At 42.1% G+C, this 22,215-nt stretch overlaps 1 protein-coding gene across 1 annotated transcript in view; it reads right to left on the reverse strand.

Moving 5' to 3' along the window:
- Positions 1-22,215, reverse strand: part of LOC138758466 (voltage-dependent P/Q-type calcium channel subunit alpha-1A-like) — a 371,903-nt gene that overhangs the window by 184,483 nt on the left and 165,205 nt on the right. The window contains exons 15-17 of the mRNA XM_069927418.1: positions 14,152-14,269; positions 12,578-12,645; positions 11,777-11,883 (exon numbers count right to left, since the gene is read on the reverse strand). Coding sequence (XP_069783519.1) covers positions 11,777-11,883; positions 12,578-12,645; positions 14,152-14,269 — 293 coding nt within the window. The remainder of the gene's footprint in view (positions 1-11,776; positions 11,884-12,577; positions 12,646-14,151; positions 14,270-22,215) is intronic.

Genomic DNA, 22,215 nt, shown 5'->3' on the forward strand with positions numbered 1-22,215 from the left:
GGTCTTGCTGATGAATTAGAAAGCGGACAAGAAACAGGGTAGTGTAAGCCGATCACCCGATGGTGGTCATAGATGACACAAATCCCAGAAAACTCAAAGATCAGAGAAAGCATATAAAAAAACCTCAATAACTTCAGACTGTTAAACCAAGTCAATGGATAATATATATTTTTTTCACAGCAAAGGCCACTTTCTACCATCCAGCACCTGAGATATTATTTCACCTCTTGATTGGGTTCTGCCACTTGACAGAAAAGCAATGCAGTGAAGTGAAGTACGGAAGTCTGCAAGGACAACAATGGAAGAAAGGTCAGCCAGGATTGGACTCGGGTGGCAGTGACCCCTCTCCCAAGGGCCTGCTTATCATTGAGGATATCCACCTCCTTGGATGTGACGACTGCACTTTGATCCACTTCTCCTTAAGACATGAAGTCAACAGTTTTGGGAATACTGTACAAAATGTAGCCTAAATTGCATTTCAACCAAGGACAAATGGAGGTCCGTCGGAGAGATGCATAAATCCACCTTGGTTAAATTGTAAAGTTTTATCAACATGTCTTTGTGCCAATGAAAGTAATAACACGATGCTGGAGAAATGCAGCAGGTCAAACAGTGTCCTTTATGTTGCAAAGATAAAGATGCAGAACTGACATTTTGGGTTGAACCCTTGTGATGAACATTTACCTGGCTCCGCCCTATTCTATGACTGTACCCATGGCTCCTCCTTCTTGACCCTCTATAAAGGCTCCAACACCATAACCCCTCCCCAGAAAGCCTGGCTCACAGCACAGGGTAACCTTCAGGTTTATTGTAAATAAAAGCCTACAGTTCTGTAACTCCAGTCTTTCAAGTTATTGATAGCACATCAGCCCTACATAACAGTTAGCATAGGGGCATTGTGTAGGGGCTAGATACCTACCTTTAAGCCCCCTACGGTTAGTGTAGAGGGTGGCACCGTTAGCACGATTTGCGTAGTGGTTCCCACAACACTGTCACAGTGCCAGCGGTCGGGGCTGGGGTTCAAACCCAGAGCAGGCAGTCTGGAGGGTGCTTGCACGTTCTCCCTGTGACTGCGAGGGTTTCCTCTGGGTGACACAGTTTCCTCCTACCTTTCAAAAACGTAGCAGGGATCTTAGGTCAATTGAGTGCAATGGGGCGGCACGGGCCTGTGGGCCTAAAGGGCCTGTTACCACACTGAATGTCTAAATTTTAAATAATCAGCGTTTTAGGCTCCATTGGTTATGTATCTCTGGCCTTGCTCCATAAAGTAAACCGCTTGACCTGCTGTGTTTCTCCAGCATTCAATCACGGCACCTGCAGACTTTCGTGTTTCACAAGGTTGGTAGTTTCACGTTTCCTTAATCTGAATTGAGCACAGAATCAAGATCAAAAGGCAAATTATTGAGGTTTGTTCTTCTTTCCGTGAAATATCCTTTTCAAAAAATCCAATACTCTAACCATTCAATCTCATGTCATGTTGCTGAAAGCCAGCTGAGTATTTCTGAAACATGGAGCGAAATTTGATGCTCCATCCCAGCCATGAGGTGACTTGGGACTTGAGGCTGCGATGTAGCCCAGCCAGGAAAGTCAGGTTAATCTTCAAACATTGTCATATAAAAAGCATACAATTAAAAAAAAAGTAATAAACATTAACCAGCAAATTGGTACACAACGGTTTCCAGTCCTGAAACAAAGTCATGCAGTAAAAGACAAAAAAAAGAACAAGTGGTTTAGTTAGCTCAGCTCAAAGGGAGCACCATCACCAAGTTCAAGGTTAGCTTTCTTCCACGCTTCACCCAGTCCTTCCCTCTTGGAAGTGCCAATCCTTCATTAGATCAGGTCCCGCAGTCACCAGTATTAAGTAATCTGACTTTAGGCAGTGGGGGGTTGACACACTTCTTTGCGGTCTGGGACGGGGACACCAATACCCTCCCAAGCATAAAGCCCAGGACATCATAGGGAAAACCCTCCCCACCATCGAGGACATCTACGGGGAACGCTGCTGTCGGAGAGCAGCAGCGATCATCAAGGATCCACACCACCCAGTGCACTCTCTGTTCTCACTGCTGCCATTGGGAAAGAGGTGGAGGTGCCACAAGACTCTCATCACCAGGTTCAAGAACAGCTGCTACCCCTCCACCATCAGACTCCTCAACGACAAACTCAATCAGGGACTCTCTTTTGTACTTTACTGATTTTTTTTCCTCTCTCTATTGCACAATTTGTTAAATTTGTGTACATTGAGTACAGTTTTTTTAACACTACCAGTAAGTGGTAATTCTGCCTTGCCCGCAGGAAAAAGAATCGTACAACCGTATGTCATACAACCGTATGTGATGTCATGTATGCACTCTGACGATAAATCTGAAATCTGAGACCATGGCTTAATCCTAACCTCAGGCATTGTCTGGGGGGGAGGGGGAGGTGGGACTCCACTTCCCTCCAATGATCCAAAGACGGCAAAGGTAGTAGGTTATTTGTCACTGTAAATTGGCCCCAATGTGTGAGTGACAGAATGTGCGGAGAGTTGATGAGAAAGCCTGAACATTGTCTTCCACTAATACTCTATCCCGGTGTCAGGTCTACGCAATTCCTCAGCAAAAGGAGGTGTAAGGTGCTCCTCCCACCCGAAAGCCTACAGGACACCCTTAGGCAAGGTGTCGTACCTGTTTAGCCTCCCAGTCAGGGTCACGTGAAGCCATGGATTGCAGATGGTGGATGGTTTTTACAAGCAGATTCTAAAGATTGGAATTTATGGTTGTAAAACTAAAAACGCTGGGTATATGAATCTACAGATCAATGGCCAGTGTTACCTGTCCAGTACGAACACTGGTACTGAAGAAGGCAATGGGAAACCACTTCAGTTATTTTTCCCTGTGGTCTCAGCTCAAAGATGGAGCTTTCACTGAAGGAGAACGGGGACGCAACAACTACAATTCGGAGGGTCTGAGATGGTGATGAATGAAGAGACATGATCGCCCACGCTGGACAGCAAGGCCCCTGAATGAACCAGGGGTTAGCAACTCACTTCTTGCCACTTGTCCACATCCCACCAATGTAGCAGCAGCTGTACTTCTGATGGAATTTTGGGAGTGCATTGTTCAGGCCGTTAGCTGCTGGCAGAGTGTGCATCTCTGCCCCCACCGCAGGGGTGAGATCAACCATCCTCCAGAAGCCTCCTCACAAGGACTTTTAAATGTAATTTCATACACCACTGATAAAATAGATGCCTTTATGTGGTCTCAGGCTGCCTACTGTTTTAACATAGATGTTGTGACAGATTATGTTATATTTTTATATTGTATCTAGATATGTTTCAAAGGAGATAAATTGTTGGAGTGTTAGGTCACAGATAAACAATTCAAAACAGATCTCATTTAAAAAAAAAAGCCAGACAGTCCAGGCTCCGAGTGCCTTTGAAAAAACCTTGAAGAATGCCTATAAGGATGTTAATTGGACATGCTGTGGAGTAATGGATTATTGTTTTGGAAAGCAACAGATGAACGAACTCAGAAGATGGGCTCCAGTGCCACAGTCTGAGTGCAGTTTGCAGTTCTCAAAGGGTCATGTGGTTTTCTCTGAGAGACAGAGAGAGTGAGAATTCAGTTTTACAGTCAACAGCAGCAGCTGGGACTGGAACAGGACAAGTTGGCAAGCTTGTGGAAAAACCCCATTTTGAAGACAGGTTGTGAGTTCTTAGTTCAGTCTGGGCAAAGCCCTTGTGGTCCATACAAGAGGAGAAGACTGGCTATATAATGTTTCACTTGAAATAAGGGAAACAAAAAGGAAATCTGCGGTGACCTGAAAGAAAGAGGTTATCATCTAGAAAACTCTGTTGGCGCAAGTTTCTTCGGCAAGACACTGAAGTGGCTGATCGGAAGGAATCAGTTGTGGGTGTCCAACGAGCAACAAATCTCTCTCTGAAAACTGACAAGAATCTTCCTGAGCAGTAGTCATTTACCTTTCAAGCACCAAACCCTGGTGAAGATTCATAAATGTTAAATTCTGTGCACAGTATAAGAATTGCCTACAACAGTGAACTTGGAGGAATGAGAAGTGAGACTGGACTGTGAATCAAAGAACTTTTCTGAACTTATATACGTACATGTGGCTTAGAATTAGAAGGGGGTTAAGTTAATATAAAGTTTAATCCTGTTTTCATGTTTAAAGTAACGTTTGTTTAAGTAACCATTTGTCTTGGTGAATACATATTGCTGCTAGGTTTTGGGGTCCTCTGGGCTCATAACAATGTTAACTTGGCAATGTCATTGGGGATTCATATCCTAGTGTTAGACTTTTGATATTCTTGTCTTTCTACTTCTCCGCATAAGTTTCCTGAGCTAACACACCCTCCAGCTATGGCAACATTCTGTGCATCACCGTGGAACCTGCCTCTCCCTCGCCCAAAGGTCTCCTGTGGAAAATTTCCAAGTGAAGAGTGGTGAACTTCACAAATTCAGCTGATTTACCTTTCTCCGCGATGTGGGGCTTTGCTCCCTCACTCGTGACAAACAAGATCACTTGCTTCCACCCACCCCCCCCAGCCCCTACCAAGCCCCTTCACTCTACTTAGAGAGAATGAATCTGGGATGGGACTGGCTCCACATGGTCTGATCTGTCATCGGGCATTCTTCAAGCGCTGATGGGCAAATGTATAGAAATAACATGGAAGTCAAAAAGAGATTTAGGCATGGAAAGATGACGTGCAGAACTTTGTAGTTGTAGACCATAGAGAAAATTACATAATCTGCGAGATAAATATCATGTTTTTTGGAAGATATGGAGCTCATATTTACAAAATTTTGGTTTGCACCTATGATTGACTCTCTGAGAATATAGATATGTTTTTGGAGATAAATTGGGGAAGGGTTTGTTAGTGTAGGTCACAACATTAAAATACTGGAGCTCTACTAATGTTAGACATGTCAGGGCTTCAGAGCCTTTGCAAGAGCTTTGGAGAGTGCCCAAGAGACTTCACTAATGGATTGTTGGTTACAAAAAGGCAACAGATGAAAGAGCTTGTCAGAGCCGCAGACAGTCTGGAGGGGAACTTGCAGTTCTAAGAGGGTCATGTGGTTTTGCAAGCAGAGAGAGTAAAACAGGTTTTTTCTTTCTCTCTGAGAGAGAGAGATCAGTTCTACAGTCAGCAGCAGCAACTGGGATCGGAAAAGGACAAGCTGTGGAAACCCCATTTCATCCCCCCAAAAATATACTATATTCTGTCACAGAAGACCTCACTTCTTGGTAACCTCCAATAGATTTTTCCATATAAATGTTTTATTTTCTTGGCACTCTCCAGTTTTTTTCTCCTTTGGGGGCAGGGGGTGAGTTGAGGGGAACGGGAGTATCAATACCACATGTATAAGTTTTTTTGAAGTATTTTACAATTGAATGTAACGTGATTATATTGTGATTAAAAGTTTATAAATAAAGTATTTAAAACAAAAGAGCTAAAGGGCAATACACTGATATCTTCTGAGAGGAACTCCCTGTGGTGCCCATTTCTTTCAGGGATTATAATAATGGCAATTCCTGTGCTATAAACCTCCAAGGTGTCCATGAGTTGGATGGGCCAAATGGCCTTCTTTGTTTACCATGCATCAGAGAGGTGAGGGGAGGCAACAATGAGGGGAGAAATGCAATAAACCTCAATGACACAGCTGATAGAGGCAAAACTGTTCCAATAAAATTATCATTAGTATCGAATCTGTGAGAATATTTGAAAATATCTTCTTGCTTTAATTAGTTTAATAGTAGGTTTAGCATTGATGACTATGACTTAGCAAATAAAACTGTCTTAATTACAGTGTGAATGTGCCCATTCCAAAATATTTATTTGCAATGCTACTGTGACTGACTTGAAGAAGTGCAAATCAACATCAGTCACTCTGACCAAATTGGTCTCCCATGGGGCTGTTCCATTGGCCAAGAGGTGGAACGATATTTGACTCTCTCGCTGGCATCTGTCCGGAACTCAACAGAAGCCAGAGGTGAACGATGGCAGCGGATGCTTCTTTCTGTCTCCGTCACATCCACTGACTGTCCCTGCCCTCAGTTTAACGGTTGCTGTAACCCTCATCAATCACTGGCACCCCTGAGTCTTGCCGACTCACGAAGTCACAGAGGGATACAGTGCTCCCCTTCCCCCCCCCCCCACCATCCCACAGGGCCATCAAAACCATCAACCACACACTTGCACAAATCCTACATTAATCCATAAAACCGTGAGATAGGAGCAGAAACCCGTGAATTAAAATTCTCCCTTTTTTCCCACATTCTATCACTCACCTACACATTGGGGCTAATTTACAGTGACAAATAACCTACTGCCCTTGCACGTCTGTGGAGGGAAGTGGAGTCCCTACGCAATTTCACATCCACCCAGATAATGCCCGAGGTTAGAATTGAGCCGTGGTCTCTGGAGCTGTAGGGCAGCAACTCTACCAGCTGCTCCACCATGCTATCCTCTTTGAGGCAACCTCTCTATCATTGTTCTCCATCAGCCATGGGCTCTGCTGTCCATGGCCACTCTTGCAACGACTCTCGTTTACCTATCCCCCACTGCACTAGATTCTGATCATGTATCTCTTCAATCGTTATCGTTTTCAAAACCCCCTGTAATTCCCCTACTTTTATCTCTATATCCCTCCAGGATCACTGCACATCTTCCTTCCGAATGTCCTGGACATGCCCAAATGCTAAGATCTAGAATTTCTTCTCCTATTCTTCCCATCACTCCTTTCTTCTTCATCACCCTCCTTAAGATAGACATCATTGATCTGCTCTTGTGTATCTCGAAGAGTAATCGAGAGATACTGCATGGAATCAGTGCCTTTGAGCCGCCAAGACCTTCCAGCGCATGTGTTATACAAATCCTATTCCAAGGAACTTTATACTCTTCACATTTCCACTAACTGCTCCTTCCCCTCAGATTCTACCACTCATCTGCCCTCTACCGTGAACAATGAACCTTGGGTGACAGTTGGCGTGACGGTTAGCGCCCCGCCTTTACAGCGCCAATGATCGAGACCAGACCCGAGTTTAAACCCCACATTGTCTGTGCGCTCTCCCCATGTCTGCGTGAGATTCCTCCCACCTTTCGAAAATATATCGAGGTGTAGGTTAATGGGGTGTAAATTGGGCGTCATGGACTCGTCGGGGTGAATTGGCCTGTTCCAGTGGTGTGTGTCAACATTTAAAAATTAAAATGAACCTATCAAGCCAGACGTAGGTTATTGAGATGCATTGGAGGCTGACATGTTTGGGGAACTAAATGAGAAAAGTCAATGACGGTATTGTATGAGACGTTGTCTACATGGACTTTAGGACAACATCCTACATGCTAGGGTGCTCAAGGCACCTGGGATCCAAGGTGAGCCAGCTAAATGGTCTGAAAAGTAAGTTGGTGAAAGAAAAGCAGAGGGTTGTGGAAGGATGCTTTTCTGATTGATATCTGTGATCCGTGGAATGGCAGCACTGTTGGGCTGCTGTAGCGGCAGGTGTGGATCCTGGGGGAGCATGGAATGGAGACATAGCACTCCACTGAAGGGTCCTACCTGACTGCCAATGTACAGGCTTTAAATGTTTGGGGCTCTGTGTAGGCGTCCTTTCCCCTCTAAGGAGAAAAAGGGAAAAGAGAAGGGAGAGAGAGAGAGAGTGAAAATGAGGAAAGGAGTCATAGATGGAGGTGGGGACTAATAGCTACTTGAAGTTGATGCTAATGCCATCAGGTTCTAGAGTGCCCAGATGATGAGGTTCCTCCAATTTGTTGGTGGTCTCAGTCTGGCAGTGCAAAAGACCATGGACAGACATGTTGGCAAGGCACTGGGGTGGGGAATTGAAATGGGTGGGCACTGGGAGATCTATACCATTGCAGTGGACAGTGCTGAGGTGCTGAACTAAGCAATCTCCCCGAATGCGTCCAGTCTCTACAGTGTAGAGGAGACCACAACAGGGACATCGGATGCAGTAGGTGGCCTCTGCGGATTCACAAGTGAGATGTTGCCTGAAGGGATCACGGAGTAGATGGTGGAAATAGTGGAGGATTCTGGTGGTGGGATATGGCAGAAATGGGCAGGATGTGCTTTGATTGAAGTACGTTAGTAATGGGGAGAGATTTGATAGACTGGGCTTGTCCTCCCTGGAGCAAAAGGCTGAAAGATGTATATAAAATTCTAGGAGGCATAACTACGGTAGATGGTTTCTTTATCCCACTGTGAGGTCTCAGAGTCAGAGTGATTTGAGGGAACTTCTTTTTGCAGAGGGTATCTGGAACACACTGCCAGAGGTGGTGGAATCAGATACAATCACTTCGTTTAACACATGTTTAGAAAGGCTCGGTGTGGATGGATATAGACCTAATAAAGGGAGATTTGATTAGTGCAAACGGATGTTCAACTCGAAGATTTTATGATAAACAAATCATCGCTTCTCACAGAACTGGGTTTGAAAGTGCAGTGCACAACCTAAATGATCTTCAGTCGCTTCTCAGTGACTTCATGCTTTGAATGGAAAATCTTTTGGCTCAGAATAAATCTGGTTTCTTCCTGTTTATTATTTCACTCTGTCTCAGTGACGGGGGTGATAAATGCATTCAGTTGCAAGCTGAGTATTACTGCATCTCAACTCGATAAGTTCTATACGGCCTTCTTGAGCTCCTGGAGACCTCCTGGAGAAGGTATTTCCACAGAACTGTTAGAGCGGGATAGACAATAGGTGCTGGAGTAGGCCATTCGGCTCATCGAGCCAGCACCGCCATTCATTTAGATCATGCCTGACCTTCCACTATCAGTACCCTGCCTTCTCCTCATAACCCAGAATTCCACAAGAACCTTATCTAGTTCCCTCTCGAACTTGTCCAGAGAACTTGCCTCTACCATCTTCTGCGGCAAAGCATTCCACGGACACTCTGGGCAACGAATTTTTTTCTCATCTCTGTCTTAAATGTGGAAGGAAATCAATATACCGTAATGTACGTGCAATAGTCAAATTTTTTGGACCACTTTTTCAGGCTAAAAAAAGGAGTTTGGTGGGGAGGGCAGTGGGGTCGACTTTTAGACAAATCAGGTTTCAGGTTTATTGGCAGAGTACATACATGAGATCACATACGACCCTGAGATTCTTTCTCCTGCAGAAGTGCATGAATTACGACTAATTGGTAGTTAAAACAAAAGTACACAGCGTGAACATGTAAACAAAGAACTGTAAACAGATAATGAATGTAAACAAACTGACTGTGCAATACAGAGAGATCAAAAAGAAAACGATAACCACAAGTAAGAGTCCTTAAACGAGTCCCTGATTGAGTTTGTCGTTGAGGAGAATGATGGTGGAGGGGGAGCAGCTACTCCTGAACCTGGTCGAGTGTGTCTTATGGCACCAATACTTCTCTCCTGATGGCAGCAGTGAGAACAGAGGGTGTGCTGGGTGGGTGTGGGTCTTTGATGATAGCTGCTGCTGTCCAACGGCAACCTTCCCTGGAGATGTGCTCAATAGGCAAAGTTTTGACCTTAGTAAGTATCTGCATCATTCAAGGTGTTGGGAGCTTGGATGGGTGGGCGGCCAAGGCGTCAGAGGCTCAGATGGGTGGGCAGCAAAGGCATCGGGAGCTTGGGTGGGTGAGTGACCAAAGCATCGAGATCTAGGATGGGTGGGAAGCCGAAGCGTCAGGACCTCTGGTAGGTGGGCGGCAGGGGTGAGGATCCTCAGCCGGGTTATCGGGTGTTCGGATGGGCATGCAGTCGGGTGGGTTGGAAGCTCCAGTGGGCGGGGGTCCACTGTTGGAGCATTAGGAGCTCGGATGGGCGGGCAGCCATAGGCAAAAATAGTGTGGGGGGGGGGGTGGTAGGGTTGACTTTTATACAGGTCATACAAAAACACCCCAATTTTTGAGCTAATAAAGGGGGGGGGGGGTGGGTCAACTATTACACAGTATTGAAGATTACACAAGTATATATAGTACTTTCAAATCATGTCACACGGGTGTCTTCTTCAGCAGGACATTAGACCATGTATAAATCCCTGCCATCCTATTGTGGTAAAGTGTAAAGACAAAGAAAGCCGTCATGATCCAATTCATGTAAAATATCCCACATTCATTATCTTGAAGAACGGCTCGGATCAGCCTGGGGTTAATATTTATCCCTCAATTAAGAATTGTTTGAACGCTGGCTACTGACATTACAAAAACATTTTGGGATGTCTTTAAAGGGATGTGACAGCTGTAACAGAAATGTACGTCTTTCTCTCTGACCCAGTGGTTGGGATCAAATTAATAGCACACCTCTGCTTTCATTTAATCGGAATAAGGATATTTGTGGGAGGTGGTGAAAAGAGGGATCAGCCAAGTTCCCAGTTTGGGCAAATTCATCTTTGGTGTTACTCCCAAGGAGGCAAGGGTTGAGGTCATAGCTCGCACAACTTACTGGACCTCTCATCATATCTCAAAGCACCTCGCAGCCGTTAAGATACTTTTGAAATGAGGTCACAGTTGCGAACGGGCCAATTTATAGACAGCGAACTTTCACGAAAAACGATAGCCAGATGAAGATTTATTTGAGGGTTGAAGACTCTCCAGGATACCAGAGAGTGTTCCCCTGAAATATAACATAATGGGATGCCTTATCCCCACCTGAAAGGACCTTGGTTTAACATCTCATCTAAGCAACAGTCCCTCCAACAGTGTTGCAAGTCTCTCCTAGGCTTGAACCCCCAACCTTCTGACTAAGAGATGAGGGTGCAACCATTGTGGCAGCTGAAGTGGCCACAATGTAATCTTGCGGGGATAGAGGCCAAAATGAGACCTCTTCAGATGAGGAAGGAATTAAGGGCCAGAAATGCATCCTTATTCAGAAAGTTGAACCCATGATGCAGCACTGACTGAGGTTTCCACCCGAGCTCAGCCAATCTGCGGAGAAATTCAACCCTTTTAATACGTGAAGTAGAAATTCCACCAAATGGGAGAGATACTTAACGCCTTCCTACTCCACCCTGTCAGATCAGTGAACTGAATTGCTGCCCCCGTTTATTTTCCAATGGGTTCCACACTATGGCTGAGCCGATTTGATGCCCCTACCAGGACAAGAGATGGATTTGAACCAACCAGGTGGGAAATTAATCATTCCCATTTCTGGACCAAGTGGAAGTTCCGTCCTTCCAATGCAAGGTGGCAGGGTCGACCAGCTGCCCAGTACTGCTAATCTTAATTATACACCCTACACTGAGAAGAGTCCTGATTTCACGCATGAGCTGACCAGCAGGACCAGAGCCTCGCCATGTGAGCAATCACACACACACGACTCGTCCCTGCTGGACAATGGAATCACAAACTGGCACAACCACCCATACCATCTTGGACACCATAACGGGCATCGCCGTTGGTAAAAAAAAAAAGGGGTCACCTAGCTATGACTGAGGAGTCCTTTCACCCAGAAATGTGTGAACCTTTGAGGTCACGGAAGCCGTCAAACTCATTCAAGGCTGCTGTCAGTAGATTTGTGGACACTCGGAGGGGGGGAACAGAAAGATGGCCAAGGTAAAGGACTCTCCAGGATGCTGAACTCCTGCTGCTGTAAATTTCCAAAAACGAAAAAGCTCTCACAATGTGGTCCAATTCAACAGTCCCCAACATGCCACAAAGGAAGCAGCCACACTGGGAACGTGTGTCCTCCTTTCTTTACATTTTCTTTATTTCTTACCTCTGCCTTCATTGCAGTGGTAAGATATTAAATCCACGTTATTCTGGACCACAACATTACGTTAAGCAGACTCCACTTACGCAGCAATTGAGAGGTTGGCAGCGGACAAGGGGCTCACTTCCGCCACTTCCTTCGCCTTTTGCAAGGCAAGCTTCTGATTGGCCGCTTCCTCCTCTTCCTGTTCATCCTAGGGCGACACAGTGAGAACAACCATGACTGTCCGGCAAAGTGGGGCAGCAGTGGTGGTAACATCATACACTGATTGTTGACTGGCTGCGGCACTGCTGACTGTTGCAAACTGTGGCAAGGCTGCGTAGCATTGCTGTGGTCCAGCAGATAACTTTGCCCAAGCATACATCTGTTGCCTCATTGTGACATGTCTGGATTAGGAGATGGTGGTTTCAGATTCAAGCCCTAGTGACTGTCCCAGTGGGGGGCTAAGGGAGGTGCATCATTACTCAACCTGTTGCACTGAGCAAGGAAAAGTAAGGAGTCAGACAGCAATGGGACTAGTCCAGTGAATGAGGGTTCCAACAGCAATGGGGCTGGTCCAGTCAAAATGAGGGTTCCAACAGCAATGGGTTAGGTCCAGTGACAGTGAGGGTCCCAACAGCAATGGGTTAGGTCCAGTCAAAATGAGGGTTCCATCAGCAATGGGTCAGGTCCAGTCACAGTGAGGGTCTCAACGATGGGGCCAACAGCACAAAATTGGAAGAAAGGAGAATAACTGAACCTCATTTATGGCAGAAAAGTTAACAGGACATTTTGGAGGTACTGACATCACAGTAGCCCATTCTCAACGTTTGAAATATCAATCGGCCCAGCCCCAACACGATCATCCCTCCACCAACACCCACATTGGGGGAATTGGCGTCTTGTACCTTTGTCAGCTCTTGTGCATTGGCAAGGTTGTCCACCGCAATGGCCAGGAATACATTCAGCAGGGTGTCTGAACAGCAACATGAAGGTCAAAACAAGAATACACCAAAAAAACCTGAGTGATTAAGTCCCAGTAGTTGGAGGTCAGATATTTTCTCTTCACTGCATCCATCATCCAACCTCCCCTCCATCAGCCCCATCTGTACCCCCTGCTGCCTCGAGTCAGCTGCCAACAGCTGTCTCAACTATTCTAACTCCCCCAACCATTCCTGCCATGACACATCTGTCTTCACTGTCAGGGTGAGGTTGAACATCAGCTTGAGGAACAAATCAAATTCTTCTTGGACACCCTTAAATCTGATGGCAGGAACACTGATGTGATTCAAACATTCCCAGCTCCTTTTACATACTCCTGCACTCAGTTACACTGGGCAACGAAGATTTTGATTCATGAACATTTTTGGGTGTATTTTATCAATTTTGGGACGCTGATCATGAAAATCACCTTAAAATTTTACTATCACATTTTTACATATAACCTATTTTTGTGATTTCCTTTAATATTTTAAGTCTACTTTAAGCATACAGAAACCGTGAAGAGAAACGTGTTATTGGAAATTGATTTTCTTCATTCACACTTGGACTTCCCGGTTGATCTTGGTGCAGTCGGTGATAAACACACACCAGGACATTGCGACTCTGGAAAAATGGGATCAAGGCGACTGGAATCCATCAATGCTGGCCGACTATTGTTGGACACTGACATGGCGGGGGTGGAGGGCATCAGATGCTGAGTACAAACGAAAATCAGCGGGAAGACATTTTTAGGTCAGTTGAACTAACGTAATGTGTCAACTTCATTATGTGATTAAACAGGATAAATTCAATGAAGTTAATTTAACATCTCTCTGACTTCTATGTAATACAGTAAATCTGAAATTATCTTTGTGTTCAGCTTGAAGTTGACGATCATAATCTCCAATTTTTTTCAAGAAGCAAAGCTTTTGAAAAAAAATTTGTTGCGTGTTATTTTCTCTCCAACTTTTCTTCTCCCCCCCACTTTCCTAATCTTCTCCCTCTACCTGTCTCTGCACCTCTCACACCTTCTGTCCTATCATGTCTAGGCCCATCGCCCAGCTTCTTTCCCCATTTATATACATCATTTCATCTTTTTACCTTAGTCTTGATACATGGTTTTCACTCCAAACGTTGACTGACCATTTCCACCCGCCAATGCTGCCTGATCCACTGAGTCCTTCCTGCTTCTCACTGCTTAGCGCCATGCTGTTACAGTGCCAGGGACCGGGGTTTGAATCCACTGCTGTCTGGAAGGAGTTTGTACGTTCTCCTCTTGTCTGTGTGGCTTTCCTCTGGATGCTCCGGTTTCCTCCCACCCTTCAAAAGCATACTGGGGTTGTAGGTGTAAGTGGGTGACACAGGGCTCATGGGCTGAAAGAGCCCATCACCGTGTTGTATGTCTAAATTAAATATCACAGCTGGTGGTGTCAGAGTGGGAGCTAGCTCCTGTGAAGTCGCATTGAAACCAGGACTTTGTGTTTTAAAACGTCAAGGATACAGTTGCCAAAGAGAGTCAGGACGATGAAGTAGACCGAGGAGATCATCCCTCTGTTGACGCCACCTTGGGATTCTATGCCATCGTACATCACCACGTTCCAATCTTCACCTGTCAGAATCTAGAAGCAAAGAAATGAGACTGTCACCTATCACACTGTCTACTTCCTTCACGGAGCTGGGGTGGAGAAGATGGCCCACGGCAGTTCTCTGCATTTCTGTCTACACGTGTGTAATAGCCAACTCCCTCCCACCCCTGTTCTTTGGCTCAAAAATCAAATTGTTTGCCTATGACCCGTGACAAAGTCGACCCCCCCCCCCACTAGTTTTTGCCCCAACCGCTCGCCCATCCAAGATCCTGATCCCTCACCCACCCACCGAAGCTCACGCCGCCCCCAAGTGGGGACTCAGCGCCCGGTCCCGGCCATCTGAGCTCCCAACGCCGCAGGCACAAACCGCGGTCAGAAGGGTGACCCGTGTAAAAGTCAACCCCCTCCACCAAAATGTGACCTGAAAAATTGGACCAGAAAACTGCGACTCTTACACGAGTCTACATGGTAAATCTAAACTCCCGAAACTTTGTGGTTGAAGAACAGTGATTTTTTTTCCCCAACATCTATCAAGCTCTTGTATCTTTCTGTGCTACACTAAACGTAAACTACTCGGGGGGGGGGGAGGGCACCAATCGATCCTCTGCACTATTGAAATGTCACTTCCTCCTACACTAACTGCAGCTGTGAATTTTTATTCGTCTTGTCTTTGATATTGGCATATAACATTGGTGTACTTCAGTCCCATGTGACTGCAGCAAATGAGAACATAGAACATTACAGCAGAGTACAGGCCCTTCAGCCCACTGACCTAATATGAACCTACTCAACAATCTAAACCTTCCCTCCCTCACACCCGTAACCCTCTATTTTCCTTTCATCCATGGGCCTGCCGAACCTCCACCGTTAGACTCCTCAACCACAACATTTATGGACTCTTGCTTGTGCACTTTAATTTTTTTCTCTCTCCCTGTAATGCACGGTTTGCTCATGTTTCTTTATTTGTTTACATGTGTATGCTGAGTCAGGTGGTTTTTTTGCACTACCGGTAAGTGGTAATTCTGCCGCTCCCACAGGAAAACGAATCTCAGGGTTGTATGTGATGTCATGTATGTAATCTGACAATAAATGTCCCTATTGCACCAACCTTCACCACAACCACCCTTGGCAATGCATTCTAGGCACCCACTGCACTCCGTGTAAAATAACTTACACCTGACATCCCTCCCCTCATACAGTATTCGTCTGGTGTTTGCTACTTGCCCCAGGCTGTCTACCCTATCTATGCCTCTATAATCTTGTATACCTTTATAAACTCACCTTCTGACAAAGAGAATTCTGGTGTTAAAGAATAAAATCTGCATTTGCTGGGGTCGAGTGCAATATAAAAGTGCTAGAAAAATTCAACAGGGTCACACAGCGCCCAGATTCCCAATGACAGGCTCTGGCTCGCACCGTTAATTAGCTTTTACCTCCTAGGGAGGTTGCATGATCTGCTGAGTTTCTCCGGCATTAATTGTGTAAGAATTTTGGTGAATCTGCACATTGTGTACAACAATGAACTGTTAAGTTCAAGTTCATTCAACTGACTGGTTATATGCAATCCAACAAAACAGCGTTTCTCCGGACCGCGGTGCACAGAATACACATCCACATGATAATCACATACAGATATAATTAAAATAAATATATATAAATATTGTGGGATGATTTACTTGGTTACAGGGCACTTTTTATCAATCTCACAGCCTGCCAGAAGCTATTTCCCAGCCTGGCAGTCCTGACTTTGATGCCTCCTTCCTTCCTGAACCTTTTTCTTTCCACTCACATACCACTTTAAGTAATCCCTATGCTATCGGTGCTCTGTGATTGCTAAGGTGGTATGTGGGTTGGAATAAAAGTTTGAAAACCATTGTTTTTATCGTACCTGATTGACTCATTATGTGCACGGTTTCAGAACTCCAAAGAAAATGGGCCAATGACAATTTTTCTCCAGCAAAATATTTCAGTCACAATTGGGTCAAGAGCATTGATTCTCAATCTTCCCTTTCCACCCACACAGCATCTTAAGCAATCCCTTACTAATCACAGAGCATGGATGGCATAGGGATAACTTTTTTTAAATTTTTTTTTTATTTTTCACACTATGGATCACATTATTCAAGATATACACATTTCTCCTTTCAAATATATACAGTGTCGTTTTCTCCCCCCCTCCCTCCTCCCCTCCCCTCCCCACCTCCCCCTCCATCCATTCAAAACTCTTAGTCCAAGATACATCAAACCCATCAAACAATGTTGTCACTCAACAATAATGAACAATAACTTCCACTGAGTCAATTCTTTCCATTCTCTTTTCCTTTTGTCATTTTAGGTGATAGATGTCCCGGTAGGTTTTCTCTATCATATTCCATGTACGGCTCCCATATTTGTTCAAATAATGTTATATTATTTCTTAAACTATATGTTATTTTTTCTAATGGAATACATTTATTCATTTCTATATACCATTGCTGTATTTTCAAATTATCTTCTAATTTCCAATTTGACATAATACATTTTTTTGCTACAGCTAGGGCTATCTTAACAAATCTTTTTTGTACACCCTCCAAATCAAGTTCAAATTCTTTGTTTTTTATGTTACTTAGGAGGAAGATCTCTGGGTTTTTTGGTATATTGCTTTCTGTAATTTTATTTAATATCTGGTTTAGATCTTCCCAAAATTTCTTCACCTTTTCACAAGTCCAGATTGCATGAATTGTTGTTCCTATTTCTTTTTTACAACGAAAACATCTGTCAGATACTGTTGGATCCCATTTATTTAACTTTTGAGGAGTGATAACCTTTGTATCCAATTATATTGTATCATACGTAATCTCGTATTTATTGTATTTCTCATAGTTCCTAAACATAACCTCTCCCATGTTTCCTTTTTTATCTTTATGTTTAGATCTTGTTCCCACTTTTGTTTAGTTTTATCATTTATTTCCTCATTCTCCTTTTCTTGTAATTTGATATACATGTTTGTTATAAATTTTTTAATTATCATTGTGTCTGTAATCAGATATTCAAAATTGCTTCCTTCTGGTAACTTCAGATTACTTCCCAATTTATCCTTTAAATAGGATTTCAATTGGTAATATGCCAGCACTGTATCTTGAGTTATATTATATTTATCCTTCATTTGTTCAAAGGATAATAATTTATTCCCCGAAAAACAATTTTCTATTCTTTTAATCCCTTTTTTCTCCCATTCTCTAAAAGACAGGTTATCTACCGTAAAAGGGATTAGCTGATTTTGCGTCAGTATTAGTTTTGGTAATTGATAGCTTGTTTTATTTCTTTCTACATGAATCTTCTTCCAAATATTAAGCAAATGGTGCAATACTGGAGAATTCCTATGTTTTACCAATTTTTCATCCCATTTATGTAATATATGTTCAGGTATCTTCTCCCCTATTTTGTCTAGCTCTAATCTAGACCAATCTGGCTTTTCTTTTGTTTGGTAAAAATCTGATAGATATCTTAATTGTGCGGCTCTATAATAATTTTTAAAATTTGGCAGTTGTAAGCCTCCTTGTCTATACCATTCTGTTAATTTATCTAGTGCTATCCTCGGTTTCCCCCCTTTCCATAAAAATTTCCTTATTATTTTCTTTAACTCCTTAAAGAATTTTTCTGTCAAGTGTATTGGCAGTGCCTAAAATAGGTATTGTATCCTTGGAAAAATGTTCATTTTAATACAGTTTATCCTTCCTATTAGTGTTAATGGTAAGTCTTTCCAATGCTCTAAATCTTCCTGTATTTTTTTCATTAGTGGATAATAATTAAGTTTATATAGCTGGCTGAGGTTTTTATTTATTTGTATACCTAGGTATCGTATTGTTTGCATTTGCCATCTAAACGGTGATTCTTTCTTGAATTTTGAGAAATCCGCATTATTCATTGGCATTGCTTCACTTTTATTTGCATTAATCTTGTATCCCGACACTTCTCCATACCCCTTCAATTTCTTATGTAATTCTTTTATTGATGTTTCTGGTTCCGTTAGGTATACTATAACATCATCTGCAAATAAACTGATTTTGTATTCCTTGCCTTTTATTTTTATCCCTTTTATTTTATTTTCTGTTCTTATCAGTTCTGCAATTGGTTCTATGGCTAACGCAAACAATAAGGGCGATAGTGGGCATCCCTGTCTTGTTGATCTGCTTAAGTTAAAATGTTTTGATACATATCCATTTACTGTCACTCTTGCCAATGGCCCCTTATATAATGTTTTAATCCAATTAATATATTTCTCTGGTAAACTAAATTTTTATAGTACCTTGAATAAATAATTCCATTCTACTCTGTCGATGGCCTTCTCTGCGTCTAAAGCAACCGCTACTGTTGGAGTTTTATTTCCTTCTACTGCATGAATTAAGTTAATAAACTTACAAATATTATCTGTTGTTCGTCTTTTTTTTATGAATCCAGTTTGGTCTAGACTTACTATTTTTGGTACATAATCAGCTAATCTGTTTGCTAATAATTTAGCTATTATCTTGTAATCTGTGTTAAGTAGAGATATTGGTCGATATGATGCTGGTGCAAGTGGATCTTTCCCTGCCTTTGGTATTACTTTAATTATTGCTGTTTTGCACGAATCTAGTAAGCTTTGTGTTTTATCAGTCTGGTTGATTACTTCCAGGAGGGGAGGAATTAATAAATCTTTAAATGTTTTATAGAATTCTATTGGGAGACCATCCTCTCCTGGTGTTTTATTATTCGGCAGATTTTTTATTGTCTCTTGTATTTCTACTATTTCAAATGGTTCTGTTAATTTATTTTGTTCCTCTGTTTGTAATTTCGGTAGTTCAATTTTAGTTAAGAATTCATCTATTTTGCCTTCTTTCCCTTCGTTTTCAGTTTGGTATAATTGTTCGTAGAATTCTCTGAAATTTTCATTAATTTCTGTTGGATTATATGTGATCTGTTTGTCTTTTTTCCTTGATGCCAATACCATTCTTTTAGTTTGTTCTGTCTTAAGCTGCCATGCTAAAATTTTGTGCGTTTTTTCTCCTAGTTCGTAATATTTCTGCTTTGTCTTCATATTTTTCTCCACCTTATATGTTTGAAATGTTTCATATTTTATTTTTTTTATCTACCAATTCCCTTCTTTTAGTAGTGTCTTCCTTCCTTGCTAATTCTTTCTCTATATCTGCTATTTCCTTTTCCAACTGTTCTGTTTCCTGATTGTAATCCTTCTTCATCTTAGTTACGTAACTTATTATTTGCCCTCTGATGAACGCTTTCATTGCGTCCCATAATATAAACTTATCCTTCACTGATTCCGTATTTATTTCAAAATACATTTTAATTTGTCTTTCTATGAATTCTCTAAAATCCTGTCTTTTAAGTAGCATGGTGTTTAATCTCCATCTATACATTTTTGGAGGGATATCCTCTAACTCTATTGTCAATATCAAGGGTGAATGGTCCGATAATATTCTAGCTTTATATTCTGTTTTCCTAACTCTATCTTGTATACAAGCTGATAACAGGAATAAATCTATTCTTGAATATGTTTTATGTCTATCCGAATAATATGAATATTCCTTTTCCTTTGGGTGTTGTTTCCTCCATATATCCAAAAGTTGCATTTCTTGCATCGATTTAATTATAAATTTGGTTACTTTATTCTTTCTGTTAATTTTTTTCCCCGTTTTATCTATGTTTGAATCCAAATTAAGGTTGAAATCCCCTCCTATTAATATGTTCCCTTGCGTATCTGTTATCTTCAAAAACATATCTTGCATAAACTTTTGATCTTCTTCATTAGGTGAATATACATTGAGTAGATTCCAAAACTCCAAATATATCTGACATTTTATCATTACATATCTTCCTGCTGGATCTATTATTTCCTCTTCTATTTTAATTGGTACATTTTTACTGATTAATATAGCCACTCCTCTAGCTTTTGAGTTATATGACGCTGCCGTTACATGTCCTATCCAATCTCTCTTTAATTTCTTGTGCTCCACTTCAGTTAAGTGTGTTTCTTGCACAAATGCAATATCAATTTTTTCTTTTTTCAGTAAATTTAGCAGTTTCTTCCTTTTGATTTGGTTATGTATTCCATTAATATTTAAAGTCATATAGTTTAATGTAGCCATTTTATACTTTGTTTATCTTTCCCTTCCGTTTCCTCATCATCACCTTTCCTTCTCATCCATTTCTGCTCTCTTTCTTTGAACAGTTTATAAGACAACATTTTTAACACATCAAACATTCCCCTTATTCTCCTACCTAATATTTCTTTAACCCCATTGTCCCCTCCATTTCCTGAGTTCCCTTGTCGGGCAACCACATCTCCCCTCTCCATTTGGATTTGCGAATTCACTCGCAAGCGTCAACTGATTTTGCAGTGACCGTAATTTCTCCCTACCCAGCCCCCCCAGAAAAGATTTCAATTTTTATATACAACAAAGTTCACTCTCTAAATTCCCTCTTTACTCCTCTCTTCCCTTTTTTTTCCCTCATTAATTCTTCTCTATACACTATATATTTTCTTTTAAATGCACATACACTTATGTAATATATGTATTATATATGTATATAGTCCTATACACACGTCTTTTTAGTTCGCAGTCTTTTGTACTCTCGTTACACGTCTTCATCTCTCAGTCTATTTTGTAATTGTTCTGCAAATTTTCGTGCTTCCTCTGGATCCGAGAATAGTCTGTTTTGCTGTCCTGGAATAAATATTTTCAATACCGCTGGATGCTTTAGTATAAATTTATACCCTTTCTTCCATAAAATCGCCTTTGCTGTTTTGAACTCCTTTCTCTTCTTCAGGAGTTCAAAACTTATGTCTGGATAAATAAAATTTTTTTGCCCTTTGTACTCCAGTGGCTTGTTGTCCTCTCTTACTTTCTCCATTGTTTTCTCCAGTACCTTTTCTCTTGTAGTATATCTTAGGAATTTTACTAAAGTGGATCTTGGCTTTTGTTGTGGTTGTGGTTTAAAGGCTAATGCTCTATGTGCCCTTTCTATTTCCATTTCTTGCTGTAGTTCTGGACATCCTAAGATCCTGGGGATCCAATCTTTTATAAACTCTCTCATATTCTTGCCTTCATCTTCCTTAAGGCCCACTATCGTTATATTATTTCTTCTGTTATAATTTTCCATTATATCTATTTTCTGAGCTAACAGTTCTTGTGTCTCTATAACTTTTTTATTAGATTCCTCTAATTTCTTTTTTAAGTCCTCTACCTCCATTTCTATTGCTGCTTCTCGTTCTTCCACCTTGTCCATTCTTTTTCCTATTTCTGATATGGTCATATCTATTTTATTCACTTTCTCTTCTGTACTGTTTATTCTTCTTCTTAAATCATTAAATTCTTGTGCTTGCCATTCTTTAAATGAATCCATGTATTCTTTAATAAGAGAAAGTATATCCTTTATCTTGCCTTTCCCTTCTTCTTCCATTTCACTGTACTCTTCCTCTTCCTCTTCTTCTTCCTCTGGGTTGGCCATCTGTTGTTTCTTTGTTTTCTTTTTCTTCTCCTCTTTCTTGTTTTCGTTGTCTTCTATGTTCTCCTCTTGCTGCTGCTGTTCTGTAGCTGTCATTGCCGGCTGTGGAGATCGACTCCCCAGCTGGTCGCCCCTCCCGTCGATGTGTTTTTTTGCATGCGCATCGCGCATGCGCGAGGAGTCGCGCATGCACGGTTGCGCACTTTTACTCGGCTCAGCGAGCCATTTTTGTAGTCCATATTCTACCGACCTGAGGGAGCGGGTTTCTCTCTCCACCGCGGGCCTCTTCGAACAGGTAAGGCATTTTCCTTCATCTTCCGTTGTCTTCTCTTCCTCTCTTCTTACCGTTGGTTTCGACTTTTCTTTTTTCGTCGCCATCTTCTTTCCACCTTTATATTCACTTTACTTTAATTTTTATTTTTGTGCCTTTGTGCTTTCCTTTATTTTTTTCAACTTTTCTGGAGAGGGTTGGAGTTCACCGTCTGGCCACTACTCCA

This window comes from Narcine bancroftii, chromosome 3 (assembly GCF_036971445.1).
Source record: "Narcine bancroftii isolate sNarBan1 chromosome 3, sNarBan1.hap1, whole genome shotgun sequence".
NCBI lineage: Eukaryota > Metazoa > Chordata > Chondrichthyes > Torpediniformes > Narcinidae > Narcine > Narcine bancroftii.